Source organism: Leptonotus elevatus, chromosome 1, assembly GCF_054856555.1.
Source record: "Leptonotus elevatus isolate MCC_2025b chromosome 1, RoL_Lele_1.0, whole genome shotgun sequence".
NCBI lineage: Eukaryota > Metazoa > Chordata > Actinopteri > Syngnathiformes > Syngnathidae > Leptonotus > Leptonotus elevatus.
In genome coordinates this window covers 27,864,736-27,885,403 of record NC_141239.1, presented here as the reverse complement: position 1 = coordinate 27,885,403, position 20,668 = coordinate 27,864,736, and the positions used below count along the sequence as shown (strand labels likewise).

Sequence of the window (20,668 nt, the reverse complement as noted above, 5' to 3'; positions counted from 1 at the left end):
AATTGAAACTGAATGTGTCAATCAGGATTGCTTTTAGTCACCTTCAGGTTTCAGTATCATTTACATGAATTAATTTGCCGTGACTGACATATTGTAGTGCATCCCCAAGGACATGCAGGACTATTTTGTTGCTAAATATGGAGATAAAGAAATATAACCTTCAAAATCCCTTTTATGGTTTTGTGTGTGTGTTTTTTTGATAAATAGAAAATGGATGGATGGATAATATTTACAATGGCGCCTTGAGATACGAGCCGTTGTTTAGGCAGTTTTTTGCTTTAACTTGTGAGCAAAAATCTGACACACATTGTTTTGTCACATCTATTGAAGTAGTGTAGAAAGGACAAAATCCTTGTTAAATACTGGACATACTGTAACTGTACTCATCTGACCTATCGACCACTCGAACCATTAGTCCAATCAAATGCAAATGTGCTGTGTTTTACAATGCGCCATGTCCCGTTGGAGACAGAACATGCATAGCATCACTTTAGATGGAAGTGGGTTGTGCTAAAGCCTTGAGGGAAACAGCACAGTAAAAAAAAAATTTTTTTAAATGCAAGACTGAGACCCCAACCCTAGCCGCCGCTATGAATAACCTGACAGGCTCCCAGAGGAGAGCTGGAGTGGCCTTAATGAAGACAACTCAGACAAGACTGGACTACAGAGTCTGTATGGAAGGGACACTATAAATGGGGCCATCTTCTATCACCCCAGGAGATTTTCACAGCTACCATGAATATATATCGAAACTGTTATAGGATTCTGTTCCATTTAGGTTTTAAAGATGGATGGATGGATGGATGGATGGATGGATGGATGGATGGATGGATGGATGGATGGATGGATGGATGGATGGATGGATGGATGGATGGATGGATAGATAGATAGATAGATAGATAGATAGATAGATAGATAGATAGATAGATAGATAGATAGATAGATAGATAGATAGATAGATAGATAGATAGATAGCAGTTTCTCTATCAATAAGAGAGTACGGTCTTATGAACTCGGTCTTCCTAAGAACGTAGGCCCACTTGGGAACGTAGTCTACTTCCGAAGAACGCTAGTCTGTGTACTTGTCGACCCCAGTCCTTCTAGCTCTGGCGTATTTCCGTAAAATGATAAAAGGGCGGGAAAAAATGTGTATTTTCTCAGTCAAGTTTTCACAAGTTACTAAGTGATGCATCCTTGAATTGAGCTAGTATAGACAAAAACAACATCCGGGTTTTACGTGTGTCTTGGTTTATGCATAACTAGAGCGGAACATGTGACGTGACAGATGATATTTCAGGAGTTCACAAGGACGTAAGAATGGACAAGAATGCAAATTGACAAATGGCTAGAGAGCTAGAAAGCTAGCTCGACAGACAGACAGACAGACAGACGGACAGACCTGTCAGGCCTACTACAGCCTATACCAACAGCTGAACTTTATTCAGGGGTAATCAACAAGATCGACGGATAACTTAACGTTACAGCCCTTCAATGAAGTTAAATGAAATATGTGAACTTTTACAGTATTTGTTGATGTTACTAATTGAAAAGCATTGCGTGTTTATCAGTTGTCTGACTGCGATGTTGCTCGGCATGCCTGTGGGGATAGTATGTCCTTCATTAAGGTCACATTGCTTTCTCCTTGGTGATGGGATCCTTTTAAAAATCTGCTAAAAAAATAGAAAAAAAATATGTGGGGTGTAGGGGGGTGTTAGGGGTACTAATTTGTCAATTGCTGGATATGTATATCGACCAAGAGATCGATGCACCCCAGGAGGCTCCATCACGCAATACAAACAGGACTTTTAGTGTAGGCAAAATGCCAGCTACGAGCTTCAGACAAAAAAGGTGTCCTGGATGACCTTAATCCTGCACTGGGCCTGGAGGGGATGCGCCTCCTCCCCTTTAACCCACACCAAACTAGGACTACAAAACAACACCCACATAGGCTTTTCATATGCACTTTGCTTATTTTGGAAATAGATAGCCTATATTGTCAACATCTAAAAAAGGTCTACAGTATATACAGTATTCCAGTAAAATATTTTTTGTGTTTCTGTTTTTAGTTTGGGCTGCAGCTTTTTAAAGAAATACATTTTGGACAAACATGCTTTTTGTTGGACAGCGACAACATATTATAAATAAAATATTAGATGTTAAAGATGTCACGATGAGTCACAACAGCATTCTGATGATTTGACAACAAATTAATATGCCTCCCGTCTTTGTTTGAAAAGGATTGTGTGCGTGTATGAAAGTTAAGGGATTCAAATATTGTTATTAATATTAGGTGAGTGTCTTGCCTTTCAACAGATCAATCAAACCTTGTCTATTTGATTGCATAATCACTTTTAGTGACACCGACTAGGGTCAACTATGAGGATTTGTCCACCAGGTGGCACTCTAAATTAGATGTACAGTACAGGACTGTCGTCACCTATATAATAATAACGAAATAACCTAATTAATTAATTAATTTAGGGATATTTGGCTTTCAGGTGAAATTTCAACTTAATGTGACCTTCTCTAAGCTTTTGAACGCACATGTCCAACCGTTAAATGTTTCAGTACTTTTTGCACAAGTTGCTGTTCTCAAATGAATAGCTTAACGGCAAAATTCACAAACGACAACGCTCCAGCTCTTTGAAGTGGCATCTTTAGGGAACGGCTGTTGTAGACTGGTGTAGCTCAAATGGAATGGCCGGCACTTTCTCCAGACCTGAATCCTATTGAAAACCTGTGGGATCAGCTGAGTCGCCATGTAATGCGCCTCTCAGATCGTCGGTCTTGGATGGTTTGATGTATTTGTATAAATGCAGTGGCACAAGTGATCTGCCAAGCTAATCTGTCAAGTGCCAGAGTTTCAAGTTGCGTGGTGCTGATGTTGACACACTTTAAGAGGTCCCTGGTATAGTCCTTGAAATGCCGTTTTTGCCCCCCCAGCAAAGTGTTTTGCGCCTCTCAACTCGCAAAAGAGGACTTGGCGGAGCAGACGGTGGTCAGGCATGCGGATGGTGTGTCCAATCCACCGAAGATGCTTCTTAGTCACGGCTGCTTCCATGCAGATGGAGTTGCTATTCTTGGAGGATGTCTGTATGGGGGACTCGATTTTCCCAGGACAGGCCAAGGATCTTCTGTAGGCAGCGGATGTGGAAAGCCTCCAGTTAAGTGATATGCCAGCGGTTTGGGGTCCATGACTTGGCCCCGTAGAGGAGAGTGAAGAGACATACTGCATTGTACACGGCAATCTTGGTGCTGACCTTCAAGTGTATGTTTTCGAAGACCCTGCTGCGTAGGCGACCAAAGGATGATGAGGCTTTATTGATAAGCGTGTGCAGTTCAGTGTCAAGGGAACAGCATGAGGGCAAGGTGGGGCCAAGGTAGGTGAAGTAAGCCACTGTGATCAGTGGAATGCCATTTATATGAAAACTGGGGGGGGGGGGGTGCGGAGGTTTGGGTAGTGAGTTGGGACATGACCTCAGTTTTCTGAATGTTAACCTGGAGACCAAAGGATTGGTAGAGACTCGAAATGGAGGTGAAGGCGTGCTGCATAGAATCCGGGCTGTGAGCCAAGACAAAAATCTATCAATCACTCTCTCTCTCTCTCTCTCTCTCTCTCTATATATATATATATATATATATATTCACTGTCCCCTTAAAACTTTCTGAACTAAACTGTTGGCAACAAGAGTGACTACACCCCAAAGTGAAAACTTCCAAATAGTACCCAAATTGTCAATAGTGCATGTATGTATATACAGTGCTGTATGTGTGTATGTAGTGCTGTCATAATAGTGATTATTATTATTGATATTATCTTGTGACCCTCAACACATACAAAACTATAACTGATTAGGTTCCATACCTAATGGATGTGAATCAGCTGAGAACCTAAAGAGGAAGCCACATCACAAAAGTGATCGAATCAGGCTAATAATAAAAGGCCATTAATCAGCATCAGTCTGTGCGTGACAACAACGCATTCTGACCCGGTTGCGAAGGACAAACTCGAGTGGAAACGACCCACTTGAAAGGAGGTGAGTGGCCTCTTTGTTTGGCCCCATAAACCGCCTGGAACAAATAAGCAGGCCGACTCCTAATCTCGCAGAATATGCAAAGCTGCAAGCAACAAAGAGGTCGGATGCTTAACAAGAGGGCGGCGGTCGTGCGGCGCTGGTGGTGAAGTGAGGTCTATTCGGACGGCTCCAGTTGACGGAACGCGACCCGCTCGGGACCAGCAGTGGGCCGATGACACAATGGTGCAATAGCCGTTGGGAAGGAGTGGGCGGATTGGGGGATTGCTGCATGATTCCACCGGGAAAGTGAGTCAGTGAGCAGAAAATTGGTCGGATTATCTGCTTGAGGAGCCCAGCACTTGTCAAAAACAGAATTCAGACATTTGAGCCAAACGTCTACCTGGAATCACCTGTTGCCAACTGCATAGGTAGGACACCAAAAAGGCTAACTAATGTTGCTTCATGAATTAATTTTGGGAAGTATTATAGTCAAAATGATGTTCCTAATATTATTTATGCATTATATGGTTCTAAAAATACATATTGATACTTAGAATTTCAAGATGTTCTTTGATGTTTTTCCCAGAAATCAACAGTGGATATGAATGTAAAATGTTATCATGATGTCAAATATGTAATATTTTGCCCTTGCTTTTGTTTCTGATGTGTAACTTCATGGACTACAATTCCTTGTGCTTAAAACAACAATTCTCAGAATGCAAATGAGTAAGTGCAATATGGTCTGCAAGGAGGATTATGGTTTAGTATTTGTGTTGACATTTAGAAGACTGGCATCACAATAAAAATATGATTGATTGACCAAAAGATTTCTACAGGTGTAGAGTTAAAAAAAATAAAAAAATAAAAATAACTCACCCATTTAGAACTCATATTGTTTAACTCATTAAGATCTAAAGCGCCTGCCAAAATATGCATCTTAAACCTATGGGTGACTTTAGAATCACCCCCAACAACCTGAAGTTTTCCTGGAAATGATTGTTAATGCTTACTAAATAATTAATATCTCAGCTCCTGAATCAGATAGAAATATAATTCCCAAAACATTTCAGAGCTTTCACCTGTGGCGTTCACACAAACCTAGGTTTATTATTATAAACCTTCAAAATATATTATATATAGATATTATGTATTATATATTATATATATATGTATTATATATTAGTATGCAATGTGATTCGTAGTCTATCACTAACCTATGGTAATGCAGTAGAAATGTCACAATTGCAGTTAATAGTTGTATGAAAAACACAAATATAAAACAAAAAATGGCATATTCTAATTGATCGTATGCCGGGACCTTTGCAAACCGATGACCTCCCTGTAGTTCTATATTAAAGTAGTATACAGTGGTGGCCTGTGTATTTGGTACCTTCTTAAGCAGTGTAGACTAAAAATATTTACCAATTAATAACAGGACAATTTCAATCAAATACATTACAGTACACAGTACTCACCAAAGATTCATGTGTGCAGATTGCTTCAAACGTGGTTTGCCAAGGCTGGCTCGAACAAGTTTTGCTCTGACCAACGAATTCGACTTAATTCTGATGTAATGGAAGGCCAGATTTGCCCTGTGAGGACACATTTGTAATCTGATTAGTTAAAAACAAACAAACAGTTGACATGGACTACTGATTCTGAAGGCCCTGGGCAGATTAATTCACATGGCAACACAAAGGCTAAAATCTGATTGGGTAAAAGCAAATTTCACATCCACATGAACTGGAAGCAATGCAGCCCAAAGAAAAAAAAAATGAATACAACTTTAAGGAGCAAATATTATAATATCAGAGTTAATGTAGTTCAGTGCTTCTAAAAATTGTATTAGTGACCCAAACTGACTAGCAGTGTTTGTGTTTGCAGCATCGTACCTGCACAAAAGCGATGGCATTGACAGGCCAGCCCAAAGGATGCGGGTCCAGCATCGGCTCCATATACTACAACCTGTGTGACCTGACGGCCGTGTGGGGGGTGGCGGTGGAGGCCATCGCCGCCACCGGCGTGCTCACCTCCTTCGTCCTGTTCGTCATCCTCATGGCCTGCCTGCCCTTTGTGACGGACAAGAAGAGGAAAGGCATGGTGGCCCTGCAGGCCGGCGTTCTGGTTTTCACCCTCGGACTCTTTGGTCTCGCCTTCGCCTTCGTGGTGGGCCGCTACTCCACCAGCTGCGTGGCGCGCAGGTTCCTCTTTGGCGTCCTGTTCTCGGGATGCCTGGCCTGCCTGGTGATGCACGGACTGTGGCTCATCCTGCTGCAAAGGCGGGGCCGGGGCCCCAGGAGCTGGATGCTTTGCCTGGGAGCGCTCGGCCTCTGGTTGGTGGAGATCATCATCAACACGGAGTGGCTCCTCATCACCGTAGTCCGGAACCCACCGAGTGGTACGGACGCTTCCGAGCTGTCGTGCGACTTTGCCAACCAGGACTTTGTCATGGCGCTGATCTACGTGATGGTCCTGCTGCTCGCCGCCGTACTGATGGCCGTGCCCTCGCTGACGCACAAGCACAAGCGATGGCGCCGAGATGGAGCTTTCATCCTGGTCTCGGCCCTCTTCACCGTGGCCATCTGGGTGGCTTGGATCGCCATGTACGTCGGCGGCAACCGAGCAGTGGGAGACGTCAGCTGGGACGATCCCACCCTGGCTGTGGCCGTGGTGTCCAATGCTTGGGTCTTCCTTCTCCTGTACGCCATCCCGGAGATTTGCTTACTGACACAGCAGGACCCGGACCTGGAGCCCCCTCACGATGGCGACCACATCTATCCGGCCAGGAGCTTGGTGTTCGACAACATTCACAAGGAGCAGGTGCCCCCCCACCAGACGGTCTACATGGAAAATAAAGCCTTCACAATGGAGGAGCCTCCAACAGGTAAGAAGATATCTTATATTATAAAAAGGTCACTAAATATTTTGTAATAATCTAAACTACAATAAACAGACCACTGTTCGACATGCGTTCTTCTGTACTGTAATACCAACATAAAATAAATTGAAATGAACTCCGAAAGCTCATGTATATTATTGGCAAAATTAAAAACTGATATATTCACTATAGTTCACTATAGTTATAGTTAATTCCATAAAAGTATATAAAGATGCATTATGGAATTTGTCACTTAAATTGATTAGCGCAAATGTTTGGCATTGCAGATGTGAAGAATAATTGATTGCTTTGAATTGATTTGTACAGAATGTTTATTGATAAAGGCTACTTTTGTCATTATCCCATGGAGGGAGGTCTCAGAGAAAGTGGGCGTGCGTTTAGTCCGCAGAGGCGGTGCGGGGGTGGGGCCGCACGCAATGACGTCAAACCGTGCCAACAGCTCGTTTTCTCAGGTTGGGTGGGGGGGGGGGGGGGGGGGGCTGGTGCTTGGAGAGCAGAATAACCTAGAATTTCTCATACAGGGGCGAATGGAGGAAAACACAACTTTGGTCATGTTTTTGGTGAGATATTAGCATTTTAACATGGCTAAAAGCTCCAAAAAGTTGATTTTTCATGTTGCAGTCCTTTTAACACATTTTCCTTCATCAGTACCATCAAAGCCGATGTCGCCATACGGCGCTTATAACGGTCAACTACGAAGTTGCGTCTACCAGCCCACTGAAATCGCCCTGATTGCCAAAGGTCTGACCAAGGTGAGTGATTCATGTTTGAAAATCAATCCCCGCTTTTGTCTTTCAATAAAGCGCTGGGCTGTGCTCACACAGATGGACCAGGACACGATGATGCGCCGCGCCTCGGCCTCCTCTCTGAACGCCGGTGGCAGCAGCAGCGGCTCACTGGGTCGCTCAGCGGGCTCTTAGCAACCATATCGCACGCATGCAGTTCACAGCAGCCTGCCTGCTTTCACCATCTTGGCGAGATGATTATCTACTCTCTGGTTTGTTGTGTGGTTTGTTTTTGTATAAAATCCCAAAGAGGAAACTATTTTTTTTTTCACCAAGGACTTAATTGCATGGTAGTTAGTTATTATTCACAAGTTTGGATTATTACAATCATGAGGTTATGATTTCGCTGTTGTGTTTTGGTATGAAGTGTACTTGCTGTGAGGAAAGAGGCCTTTGTTTGTTGGATTATTTTGTTAATCTCATTGTCCTTGAACGCCACATTATCCTGTAGTGCTTTGAAATAATAAAATACGTAATGACCATATAAACAGTGCACATTTTGAAGCCATTGTGAGAGTTGTTGGAAAGACATTTGATTAGGTACACACTTGCACATTATGGTGAAATCTGAATTTCTGCCTATAAAAAGATAGATGCTCCGTTTTCCACCACATTAAAAGATGTCTGACATTTTTGTCAGATCATTATGAAGCATTGTGTTACTCAAAAGTGATTTTGAGTGCTTTTACTGGACCTGATGAAAGAGACCTAATGTCATGGCAAGTGTGTTTTGGCAGTTGCCAGTGGCAAAGCCATGTGAGGCGTGATGTGATCGGCCATTTGCATACGTGGGCTCGATAAGCCTGACACCGGATGTTGGCAGGGGAAATGACAACCCCATGATAAATCCATGTCATCTCTGCCACTAATGGGCCGGGTGCAGGGTGCGTTATTGTTTTTTTGTTGTTGTTGCAAAACAATGCGCGATAAGGGCATTGTTATTTGGTTGAATGGAGCAGCAGATTTGTTACACAACAAGTTGAGTGGGATGCAAGTACCACACACACACACACACACACACACTACAGATTGTAGGGAAAAGATTTGGAAGAGCCAATAAAAACATTTTCACTTATTGAGTCAGCACTTCATACACCACACCCTGTGCAGTACGTAACAATCACCAAACAAACAATCAAATATAACTTCAATAATTGGCTCTTACCAGAGGCTAACACTGTTAGCTAATGCTAATCTGTGCCCTTAAATGGTTGAATTCAAGCATATACAGTACGACCCAAACCAGAATGTATGTTATTGCCCTGGGCGGGATTATATTATTAACTCATCCACTGCCATTGACGGCTATTGACCTCAAAAAGTCATTTTAACTATTTCTATTAGTTTAACATTTTTTCCCACTTTTGTGATTAAGATTTTTTTTTATTGTACATTTAGAACAGATATAAAGTTTGTGATTAATCGTGAGTTAACTATTGAAGTTATGGGATTAATTATGATTAAAAAATGGAATCGCCTAATGCCCCTAATTTGTTATATTTTCTTTTTTTTAAAGAAAAGATTATTAAAAATAAAAATAAAAACTTTGAAAAAAAGAAGATTAAAAATGAGGGGCGCAGGCGATTAAATTTTTTCGTAATTAATCGCATGATTAACTAGTTAACTCACGATTAATCACAAATTTTATATCTGTTCTAAATGTACAAAACCTATTTTAGGTTTTCATACTCTTGTAAACAAAAGGGGAAACAAAATGTTAAGCTAATAGAAATAATTCAAATTAATTTTTGACGTCAATGGCAGTGAATGAGTTAATAAGGATCCCCCTTCCCCCATCCAAAAACTCCCCAGTAAAAAACTGTAATATTAGTTCTTAGAAAATAATAAATAGTACATGCCTGTGAGTACTTTTATGCTCTCTTTCTATTATCTCTTTGTGTTGAAATTGCTTAAAGGGTTATGAAACGACAACACTAATGCTCTTCGTTAGCATGTCTATGGTGTTTGGCATTAAGCTAATCAGACTTTGCTAAGGCAATCCTGACCGTGTGGTTGCATAAAATATTGATATTTTTATGATTATTTTGACAGTAAATTTCAACTCCAGTGGCTTTATACAGCTTTGAAAAGTTTTCTTTGAAAATATGTGATAATCAGCCAAATCACTGCTTGTTGTGAAGTGAGTTGAGTTCTCTGCCACCATACATCTCTCAATCTAAAAAAATAAAAATAAAATAAAATAGAACAGTAGAATAATAGCTCGCATCTCAAAAAGCACGCAAGTTGAGGTCACTTGGCTGTAGTAAAGCAAGCTTGGGAGGCAAAAGGCTGGCACACAAGCCAGGAAGTGAAACAATCAATCCAAAATCAATATGAGCTACGTATTCCAGCTTTTGAAGCTCCAATTGCAAAGATGCAAAAGAAGAAGAAAAAAGCGGTGACGGTCAGTGACAGGGAAATGTATCCAAATTGGCGTAAACAAAAGCACAAGAAAGCTAGGTGTGTTTTCCTAAGGTCACTACTTCATCAAAGATGTCATAAGTTAGCATCCCAGCTAACCCTTTTCCCAAAGCGACTTGTGCCACCTTCTCCAAGCACTTGAACTGTCATGTGCACATGCACGGCCACGTGCGCTACCCCACTTTCACGACCTCAGCAGATGCCACACTCGAGCCCTCACAAACAGCTGTTTCCTTGTTACCGTGGCGACCGCAAGCAGATAAACACAGGCAGACACTTTAAGGCTTTACTGGTCAAAGCTGATCAAACACACGGAGCAGTCAGCGCTCCTCTTATTACCATTATGATGCTTGTGGACGCCATGTTTGACAAACCACAATCAAGCTGGTGTTTGTTGACTTTGTCGCGGAGGTCAGTGATTACAACTGCGGCCTTGTTCGTGGCTGGGTTGAGGGTAAAGCTGCTTTCAAATGGGTTACATATGCAAATATCCTGGCCGCATGCTAATAAGTGTTCCACTTTTCAACACAGATCGGATGTGATTGATTCTTGTCTCACCAAGGCACCTTGCAATTATTTTTACTTGTAGTGCACACAACATATTAAATGTGTTTAACACACAGGTAGCATCTTATTTTGTTTTAAGTGTAGTGCTGTACATTTGTTAATTACAGTTCAGTTGTCCCACAATCCATTTGTATTTGATCTTTTAGAACGGCTAGTTTTCAAACATTTGTATAATACAATTTGAATGATTAGTTTTCCCACCTATATTTGTTTACAAGTATGTATACAATATGTCAAATTAAAAACCTCTGCCTTGTCATTGCACAAACCAATGGCGAAGACTGCAAGAGAAGCCCGGCTTCCCTTATAGTACCAACCCCTCCCCCAACAAAAAAAAGTGAAATATGTACACAGTCCTCTAGTTACGAACATCTGTCTTACGAACAATCGCAGATACGAACAAGGGCCGACAGATGTCCATAAATGCCATATTTCGCTCGCAAGTTAATATTTTTAAGTGCGCAGCACCGCACCATTTGCGCATTTCAACTAACTCTTCATGCACCCAATATTGGCGCCACACTGTAACTACGTTGCAGAGGCTCTCCTGGAGGATATTCATGTAAAGCAGCCCTTAGTCGTCTTCTTTATCGGTATAGTAGCAAAACATACAATAACTCATCAGCGTTGAAATCACTTGAATCTGATTCGGCAGTCGCCATCTTGACTCATCATACGCGCCAATCACATTCATGTGCTCTTCACAGACAGTCGGGAAACATGATTTCCTAAGAACGCAACAATGCTTTTCACTTCAGCAGCCTCACATGAACTCAAATCAATAACTCCTCCACCATCTATGTACAGTAAGAATGTTTTTTTTATTGCATTGCATTGTGTAAAAATTTAATTGAAAAGTGGTTCAGATAATGGAACCAAATTATGATATAATTTAATATATTTTCTAAATTTAATATATGTACTGTGTAGAAAGTATATAATTAAATTTTTCATTTAAAAATGTTTTACAATTTTTTATAATTTTAGTGTTAAAATAATTTCATAACATTAATTTTTTTTAACAAAATGTATGTCATTTGACGTACAAATTCAACTTACAAACAACATCTCGGAACCCATTGTGTTTATGTTGAGGACTAACATTACTGCTGTGGGTGCATTTCATTGACCAAATATGCACTAAAAATACATTCATCTTTGGTTCAGAATCAGCTATTTATCACAGGTAGCTGACATGACGCCACGGTGCTTTGACACACTCGGACTCTAAATGTCAAGGGCTTCTATGAGGAAGCGTAGGGTGGGTTGTTCCACTATGCGAAACTGGACGGTCATTGGATAATGCTGGGCTTTATCCCGCGTCTCTGGGAGTCAATGAGGCAGTGAGCTGGCGTGGACGCTCAATTTCTGTACGATGATTGGATGATTGGAATGTCTCTTTGATTGACAGTGAAATAAGCGAATCGGTGATGTTGAAATATAAACCTCCATCATGGCATTTAAAAAAAAAAGTTTTTCATTCCATTGAATTTACCAATCCCCAGCGACTTGGTTAAAAACGACTAGCATTCTGTTTGGAGACTCTCGTGTAACTCTGCGGTTTCTTTCCCCAGAGGTGGGCAATCTCGATCCTCGAGGGCCGGAGTCCTGCAGGTTTGGGAGGTTTCTCACTTCCAACACACGCTGATTCCAATCAACAGGATGGTTATCAGGCTTATGCAGAGCTTGCTGATGAGCTGATCATATATCAGCTGTGTTGGAAAAGGGCAACATGCAAAACCTGCAGGACTCCAAACAGTAGTGTACCCTCGTAAGAAGCTCCACCTGCCAACAAGCTACACATAACAGGTAATATGAACTTTGTCAACCAGATTTAGGTAAAGGAAAAAAATAGAGTAAATAAACACAATTCATTATTTGCTCAGTAAAAAAAATGGAGCTTCCCCTTCATGAAGGATCAGCAGGTACAAACACTAAGTCCTGCTTTGCTACTGTATTTTAATGTTGGTCATTACGGTGGTATCTGAATAGCCAAGTATGTTTTAAGGCGGTACTTGATGAAAAACAAATAAATGAAATGAATTAATATGTAAAATTGAATTTTGATGAGGTGGAGTAATTCACCATTTCCTATTAAAATTGGTACAATTTGGACGTCAATCTCAATTACAGCGCGTTTCACTTTTTTCTCACCAAACGTGTTGATTTTGATATGGCAAAACACAAAAAGACATCAGCTCACTTGTATTACCAAAGCAGCAAAAATATACTTTACTGTTGTTTAATTCTCCTTTTACAATACAACCAAGGAGTGTCAAAACAATTTCATGACATCACTGTCCCTGCCTTCAAATAAATGAAATGTATTTTTCTGAAACACTGCCATCAAGTGGCATCACAGCAGTACTGTACAACCTCTGTTTCCAACAGTGTTCCATTCCTACACTTTCAGGTCATAATTATAAAACTAAACTGTAATTGTATTAATATTCCAATGCCAACTACTTCAATGCATGCCTTTTGTAGCCTCGGAACATCATAAGTTGATACCATCGTAAACCGAGGACTCCGTGTGTATTGTAAACAACAAATCAATACAGTAGATGGCCACAATTAAAATGGAGAAGAGCAATTGCCTGTCAGGACATGTCCCCTGCCCGTCTGGGGATCCAAATGTGCACTTCTACCCGAGCTTTAGCCGTCTCACCTTTACCTGAAAACCATCCACAGTCACTTGAGAAAAATAATCTTGTAGTGGTTCCCCATCAGTGGGGACCCTTGCGCTTCATAGTCCTGGCCTCCTCCTGCCGCTGCAGTCTCTGTTTCTTCATGAGGCGGTAGGCCAGCACCGCCCGCTGCCGCTCCTCCTCCATGATCCTCAGCCTGGCCATGGATGGCTTTGCCGTGGATGTCACCGTGTGGCCGAGGAGCGAGTTGAGGAGGAGCTCTTTGGCGCCCTTCGGGTGGACGGGAGGCAGAGGAGAGAACGCTGACGGGTTATGACTTGGACGCGTGACATGCGAACGTGTTCATTGGTGGGTTTTGTTTTACCTGAGGCTTGATGGGTGCTTTCCTGGGTTTGCTGGTTAGTGAAGGGGGTTCCATTGAAACTTCGCCAAAGGGAATGTCATCTTGGAAGAAAAAAATATGTTTTACTAGCTTAGTCCTGTCTAGGACACATACACTTTTTTTTTTTTTACTCTGGAGAAAAAGATACGTGAATTAGTTTTCTATTGGCAACATGAAATGTAAAATCATTGGTCTTTGTATGGGGAATTTGTGTCCCCTTGTGGAGACATAAGCAATGTTCAAGGACCGTGCTAATAAACTGAGGCTTGGAACGATTATTACTTAAATGGCGGAAATTTTGATGTCAAAATTCTTCAAAATTCCTAATGGCTCATTCAGACATATTTTAAGAAATAAGCAGGTGATGTAACTAAAGATTTATTTGGCAGTTTAAATTCAAACATGAAGTGTGGGAAGGCACTCCAGAGAGCCAATCTATTTGCATGCAATCCATTTAAAAGCCAAATTTCCATAAAATGTCTCCATTCTCTAATTTTTTTTCCTGTGACGAGTGTGGAAAAAAGTTGCGGTAGCTGGAGCCAGGCGATACGGCCCAAAATTCATATCACGGTAAAAATTGCATGCCTTCATGGTAACTGTACATATCGCAATATAAAATTAAGTTTATAAAGTCATTTCATAAATTACTCATTTCTGGATAGTTTTAATTGTATAGTCCATTAGAGAAGTTAAAATCATCCAATAAATTACAATGATGAAACAAATATGAATTAGGCTCTCTTTTATTATTTAAACCTCAATCCATTTCCCAGACCGCTTATCCTCAACGAGGCAGAACAATCTGAATTAAAAGTTAGCACTACCTGCAGCAAAATAAACAAAATACAGCTTATATTTTAAATGAAAACACTGTGTACAACAGGCTTCCAGTTTATGTTTCTACAATTCATTCAAATATCTTATATCATGGATTAATTAGCCTTTACCTATTCTGTTGTCAATTGTAGTAAAGAAAGCAAAGCTATTCACTTAGATTAATCAGATAAAAAACGTCAAAATTAACACTCAGCAGCAAATAACATTGCTGATAGATTGGAATGGATATTTTATTGGAGAAGCTAGTGTGTCTTAAAAAAAAAAAATCCCATATCCAATATTGTGATAACTAATTGGGATCCCATTTTACACAAAGACAATAAACGCGGTTCCAGCCAGACCAATGTGACAAGCCCACGGTATCACACAAACACAAATTTTGGGGATTTGTGATTGCATTTTGATCAGATTCAAGATTAGCAATTAGCGCGTCTTCACCATCTTTAATACTCGCCCTCTCTTCGTGATAATGATACTTACAGAAATTAAGCTTTTTCTCTCTGAGGTGATGACTAGTGGTGACTAAGGGTAGACATCTGATGCATTGCGAACAATTGCCTCTGCATCATGTTTAGCGATGTTAAACTTTGCAGCCGCAGTGCGTAGTTCAGCAGAGGCTCTGCAGGATAGCATGCAACAAGTACTCCCCAAAACAAAAAGCAAGGGGATGCGGATGACTTAAAACATCCTTTATTCATGGAGGTTTTTCCCCCCACTTTCTCTGGGGCTGCCAATACATTCATGGCATTTCTGTCACATCAAGCAGAGTGCACGGAAATAGACACAAAGTTGTCACCATGCACTAGCGTGGTTGGACGGTATTGTCCAAATCTATACCTTCGGGCGATTTCACATGTTGAATATAACGTCTCTACCGCGCAGCCCTAGTCTCAGCTTTGATGACAAAATTATTGGAAAGAGAAATTACCGCTTGAAAGACTGAAAAACAAAAAAGCTGCATTTAGCATTACCTTGGAACATTTCCTTTTCCATCTGGGCCTCATGTCGATCCAACTTTTTCTGCTGTTTCTTCTGTAATTTCAGTTTGTCGTACCTATGGCAACAAAAATGAAAGGTTGAAATGCTATTTATCCATTCTAGCCCTGAAAAACATGTTTAGTTGGACTCATTCCTTGCCAGTGTATCCATTTTGCATTTGTGTGTTTGACCGTTTCTCCTGTTCAATAAAAGGTCATAAGAGCATCAGTAACTGTGGCTCTCCTTGTCCACATGCGAGGGCATCACGTCACTTGAGCGACTACTCAATGTGTAAGTCAAGTCACTGTCTGAATGTGCTTACTCTTTCTTTTTATCCGACTTCCTGTGGTCAGCAGGCTTCTCCTGTTCGTCTTCACCCAGCTCAGGTTTCCTCTCCACCTGGTTGTTGGTGAGGAAGAGGACATGCTTTGACTCTATCTCCATGCGCCGTTTGTACTGTGGCTCGCTTTCCAGCTTTCCTCGCTTGAAACGCGGGACGGCTATGTCGGCGACCTTGGACTTCTCTGGTTTTCTTGAAAGAAAGAGCGCTAAACACAGAAAATTATGCATTATTTCCTCACACACTCATTGTAGTTAATGAGCAATGTTTATTTGTGTAATCACCGTTTTTTAATTTGTTTGCTTTCGAAGAGCCTTTCTTCATCCTCTCCTTGCTCTTCATGATCTCCTGCAGCCTGAAGGGGATGTGCTCAAGGTGGTCCACAACATGTTTGTTGTCTTTTTGGGCTTTGCCGTCTCGTTTCTGCTTCTTGGTACTGCCATGTTGAAAGGTTGACTTTTATTAGAAAATGATCAATGGAAAATAGCTTGTTCACTGTCTGCTATCATGTCGAAAAACGTTTCAGAACAGCAAGATAAGTTTATTCAACTTTGGTAGGGCCGATTTACAGCTAGCTATTAGCATGCTAAGGCTAACAATTGCTTTCAGGCAAACGTAGCGTCTTTACATTACCTCGGTTGCTGTCCGGTTTTGTTAACCACCTCCTCGGAGTCGTTTATACGCTTCTTATTCTTTCCCATATCGAAGAACGTCGTTATTTAAACACATTTAGTACAGACAGATCAACAATATCCTCACGTGGAGGCAGCTTCCGTATCATTTACCCTTTGAGCTATGACGTCAGAGGCGTGTAGGAGTAGGAATTGTATGTTTTTTCTTTTTCTTTTCGAGGTTATAGTCACGTCACAGCAGGTTATTAACTAAAGCAATGACAACATTTGGATGTTTTTAATGTACACAAAAATAATAAAGAATAATTTTATCATCGAGGCAAAAAGAGAAATGTCACGCCACCGTTAGCCACTTGATGGCGAAATAGAAAAGCTTATCGCTGTTGTAATGTGTGTGTTGTAATGTCTGATGTGCAACAGCTTTTTTTTTTGTAGTAAACGTATTATTTTTGTTTTTAACCGGAACATATGGAAAGTTGTCACAGAACCTATGTATAATAAAAATCCGAAAGGTTCTATCTGAAACTCAATGCAGATATTGTTATAAAATGAAAAGTCTGAAACAAACAATTGCGTAATACACCAAATTCCACACAAATCAGTTGCAGGTGTCCTTACCTTGGTATTTTAATATTGCCTGGATTTTATGGACTAAACCATTACTTAATCTCTAAACACACGCACGCACGCACGCACACAGACGCACATAAACACACTGGGTTCATTCATGTGATGGTGTACAAGGTCGTGTTCAACTCATGCACGTGTGCATACGCACCCATACAGTTGCCCTGTCCTCCTCTTTGGCGACTTATTTCTACACCTAGCATACAATCACAATAGCCAGTTTCTTCTTTATAGGTACTTGCACTTGTATTCACGTGTATTCAATTATTAATTTATTAACAAGGTATTTGCAATGAGTACCTACTACTATGCCGGCTGCTTGTCACGTGTTGAACAGGAACAACAACATAACAATGTTGAATTTTATTTAGGCTACAACTTGTTTGTGTGTGTGTGCGTGTGTGTGTGAGAGTTAATGGGGGATTACCACATTTACAACTTGTATTCGAGTAGTTGCCATGTGATGGGTGGAGAAAAAAGGGGCCCTCAATTTAAACTGTTTGCTTACATGCATATTTCCAGAAATAGGTAGCTCACAAAAAATGATATTAATTAATTTCACACTTGATGGCTCAGCAGGCACACCAGAGACCCAAATATGTGTACATGCAATAAAAAGTCACTTTTGCATAACCCCCCCAAATATCAGAACAAAATTCCATTTAATGTCTGGTTATGCGTAAACTTTATGCCAGTGGATCCTCTGTTGAAGTCGGGTGGTGATAAACACAGTCATGATCTGCACTCCCAGCAGGACCAGCGCCACAGTCCCAATCAAGCCCTGGTGCTGTTCCAACCACCTTGTGATGCCCCCCAAGCAGCCACCTAGAAAGATCACACTCTGAGCGCTGAACTCATCCAGCGTTTGGGCATCCAGACCACATTGAGAGTTCCACACGGTTCCGTTCTCCAACGGGTCGATGCAGCAGGTGGCTGGAACGCCACATGCCAAAACTCCTGGCGCCGAGCAGTTGTAATATCTGCAGAGTAAGGTTTTTGGAAATAAACGTACAGTATTATCTAGCTGTCACTTCAGACTATATAGAATGCAAATAATAGCCCCGCACCCGCCCCCCTCCTCAATGTTCTGCTTTTCTCTGGGTGCTGTGAATGCACTCATGGCCAACAATGAGGCACTCTAAAGCAAGGTTATTATTGTTAATGAAAACTAACAACACAAGAGAAATTGAAAAAACATTTTCATTAACGAAATAAAATAAAATTGAAGATGCTTTTTAAAATACTAAAAGTAACTGAAGCTACATCTTATGTTCATAAAACTAATGAAAACTAACTCTAATGAAACAAATGTCCTTAGCTTTCCATCTTTGTCAATTATTATAATATGTGAGCATTCAAGGTTTATTTTAAATGCATTTATTTTGGTATTGCTGTATGTCCAGAAGAAGGAAGGTCAAGCAGTCATTTGATAATTGTAGTTTGCTTCACCTAATGACTTTTTAAAAATCTTGCACCTGACAAACACTCCATACATAAAACAATAAAACTAATACTAAAACAAATAAAAACTAACCATAACCAAACATTAAAAAAAAACCTGCTCTAAAAACTAATTAAAACTAACTGAATCAACAAAAACAAAAACCTAAAAACTCTTGTCTATATTGGGTGTAATTCCACTTTCGACCACTGGATGATGGCACACTAGTTTACGCAAATTTGCAAGAAGAATAAAACAAAGTACTAAATTATTATTAGTAAATTATTCATTGTCATCCTCTGTCATCCTGCTTTTTACGCCTACAGAAAGTAACATATTTAGAATCAAATATTTGATTTCACTTCACAGGGTCTTCAAGTTCAAATACACCAGACCCAACTCACATGTTAACCTCCCAGTCGCGATAAGTATCCGCTCCACAGCACTGCAGATTGGACTGGATTTCATCGGTGATGAACCTCAGATCCAGGTCATCCTGGTAGCGAGCCATGGCGGCCATCATGCTTGAACGCAGGACGTTCCCGATCTCTTGTTGCACATTGTACACCACGATAATGGCCAAAACCTGCGCCGTGATAATCGCCAGCAGCATTCCGGAGAACAGCTTTAGCAGGAAGCAGTTTTCCCTCAAGGCGCCCACGCAGCCCATCAGGCAGAGCAACGCCAGCAGGAAGCCCAGAGTCACCAGCAACAGCATCGGGTCGGTGCCTATGCTTCCGATTTTCTCCTGGGCGAAGGACTCCTTGCTGATGAGGCCCCACAGCCCCAAAGTGAGAATAAGCAGTCCCAGGACTGAGAATGTCAGGTTGCTAAGAACCAGGAGATACTTGAGGAAATAGTCACTAAACGAATAGCCGCCGCGGGGGTGGATCTCTTTGAATCCGGGCTCATGTTCACCGCTTGTGTCCACTTGGTGGAGCTCGGTGGTGCCATGCGGTCCCGCATCTCCCTTAGACATGACAGAAAACAAGAAAATATGGTGACTTGCGATACGAAACTAAACAGAAAAAAATACATGTGTATTTAAAATAACCACATGCTGCAGGTTTGCTTTAGACAATTCCATCTTGCTTAATGCTAACAAACAATGCTAATTGTCATGGATGGGCTCATGAGTAGCATGTATGTCAACATGTGTCGTGTTGTTATAATTTTTTTAAGCAACGGAAACTGTGAAGCAATATCCATCCATTTTTTGAACTTCTTATTCACATGTACAAATAATATAATAATGCTCACAAGTATCTATTCTTTATCCTCTACAAAGAACAACACATATGGCTGCGGCTTACTGAAGAGTTTTGACCGGCTGTGTAGATATTGGAGCAGCACAATGTCCATTGATTGACTTGGATTTAGGTGAGGGGTGAGGGTTCTGACTGGACAACAATAGAACTAAGTCTAAAAAAATATATATATATGTATTAAAAAAAAAAAAAAAAAAAAAAAGAGCAATGATGATGACATTTCCGAATGAACAATACTGAGCTCTTAAAAAAAAAAAAAAAAAAAAAAGAACTAAGTCTGGGTAACTTTTATTACTTGCAAGTATGTACGGATACAAACAAAGTTTCTGAAAATGGAGTACTGAACAACAATCTGACAGTGGCTTGACCTTTTACCTTCGGTATGAGCGGGCTGGACTCATTTGGTGCTTCTTCCATTCTCGTCCAGGGCCAAGGGGCTCTTCTTGCCGACAAATATCTCCTGATGCTGTTCATGGCTGGGAGACAATCTTCCACACGCGTTCTTTTTGCCAGTCGCAAAAATGAAGCGGGACATGCACAGAGAGGTTTTGCAGTAGGGCGTGTGAGCCCAGGCGCAGCCAGTCACCATGCTGCGTTTGGCCGCGAGGGGCCGTCAGGCATGCGGGTTTTTTCATCATGTGAGAGTCACAGTGAGGGGATTAGACAGTATTCACAGTGTGTGTGTGTGTGTGTGTGTTACATCACAACAAGCACAAGAGTCATTGAGGAAGATTTTCTTTACTTACTGTTGATTATCCATTGTGTACAGTAAAATTAATAACAACCTAGTTATACTGTAATATGATTAAATCAACATATAATAGTGA

At 40.9% G+C, this 20,668-nt stretch overlaps 3 protein-coding genes across 6 annotated transcripts; 1 reads left to right on the top strand and 2 right to left on the bottom strand.

The window, feature by feature from the left end:
- The first annotated feature begins 4,125 nt into the window (after positions 1-4,125).
- LOC147181462 (G protein-coupled receptor family C group 5 member C-like) lies at positions 4,126-8,195 on the top strand. 4 transcript variants are annotated; one of them, XM_086091844.1, is made up of 5 exons: positions 4,126-4,444; positions 5,901-6,900; positions 7,437-7,475; positions 7,564-7,667; positions 7,740-8,195. In XM_086091844.1, the coding sequence occupies exons 2-5, from the start codon at positions 5,922-5,924 to the stop codon at positions 7,833-7,835; spliced, it is 1,218 nt and encodes a 405-aa protein (XP_085947970.1). In that variant the 5' UTR covers positions 4,126-4,444; positions 5,901-5,921; the 3' UTR covers positions 7,836-8,195. The 4 variants fall into 4 exon arrangements, with proteins under 4 accessions (XP_085947970.1, XP_085947961.1, XP_085947987.1 ...); XM_086091835.1 differs by having other exon boundaries at positions 7,719-8,195; XM_086091861.1 differs by lacking the exon at positions 7,437-7,475.
- A 4,696-nt stretch (positions 8,196-12,891) lies between these two features.
- On the bottom strand, positions 12,892-16,653 carry ccdc137 (coiled-coil domain containing 137). The gene is made up of 6 exons (XM_086079267.1): positions 16,507-16,653; positions 16,158-16,309; positions 15,856-16,081; positions 15,527-15,609; positions 13,701-13,780; positions 12,892-13,606 (listed from the first exon to the last, which is right to left on the bottom strand). The coding sequence occupies exons 1-6, from the start codon at positions 16,572-16,574 to the stop codon at positions 13,415-13,417; spliced, it is 801 nt and encodes a 266-aa protein (XP_085935393.1). The 5' UTR covers positions 16,575-16,653; the 3' UTR covers positions 12,892-13,414.
- A 534-nt stretch (positions 16,654-17,187) lies between these two features.
- On the bottom strand, positions 17,188-20,409 carry tspan10 (tetraspanin 10). The gene is made up of 3 exons (XM_086085146.1): positions 20,217-20,409; positions 18,978-19,543; positions 17,188-18,112 (listed from the first exon to the last, which is right to left on the bottom strand). The coding sequence occupies exons 1-3, from the start codon at positions 20,313-20,315 to the stop codon at positions 17,806-17,808; spliced, it is 972 nt and encodes a 323-aa protein (XP_085941272.1). The 5' UTR covers positions 20,316-20,409; the 3' UTR covers positions 17,188-17,805.
- Positions 20,410-20,668: the final 259 nt, after the last annotated feature.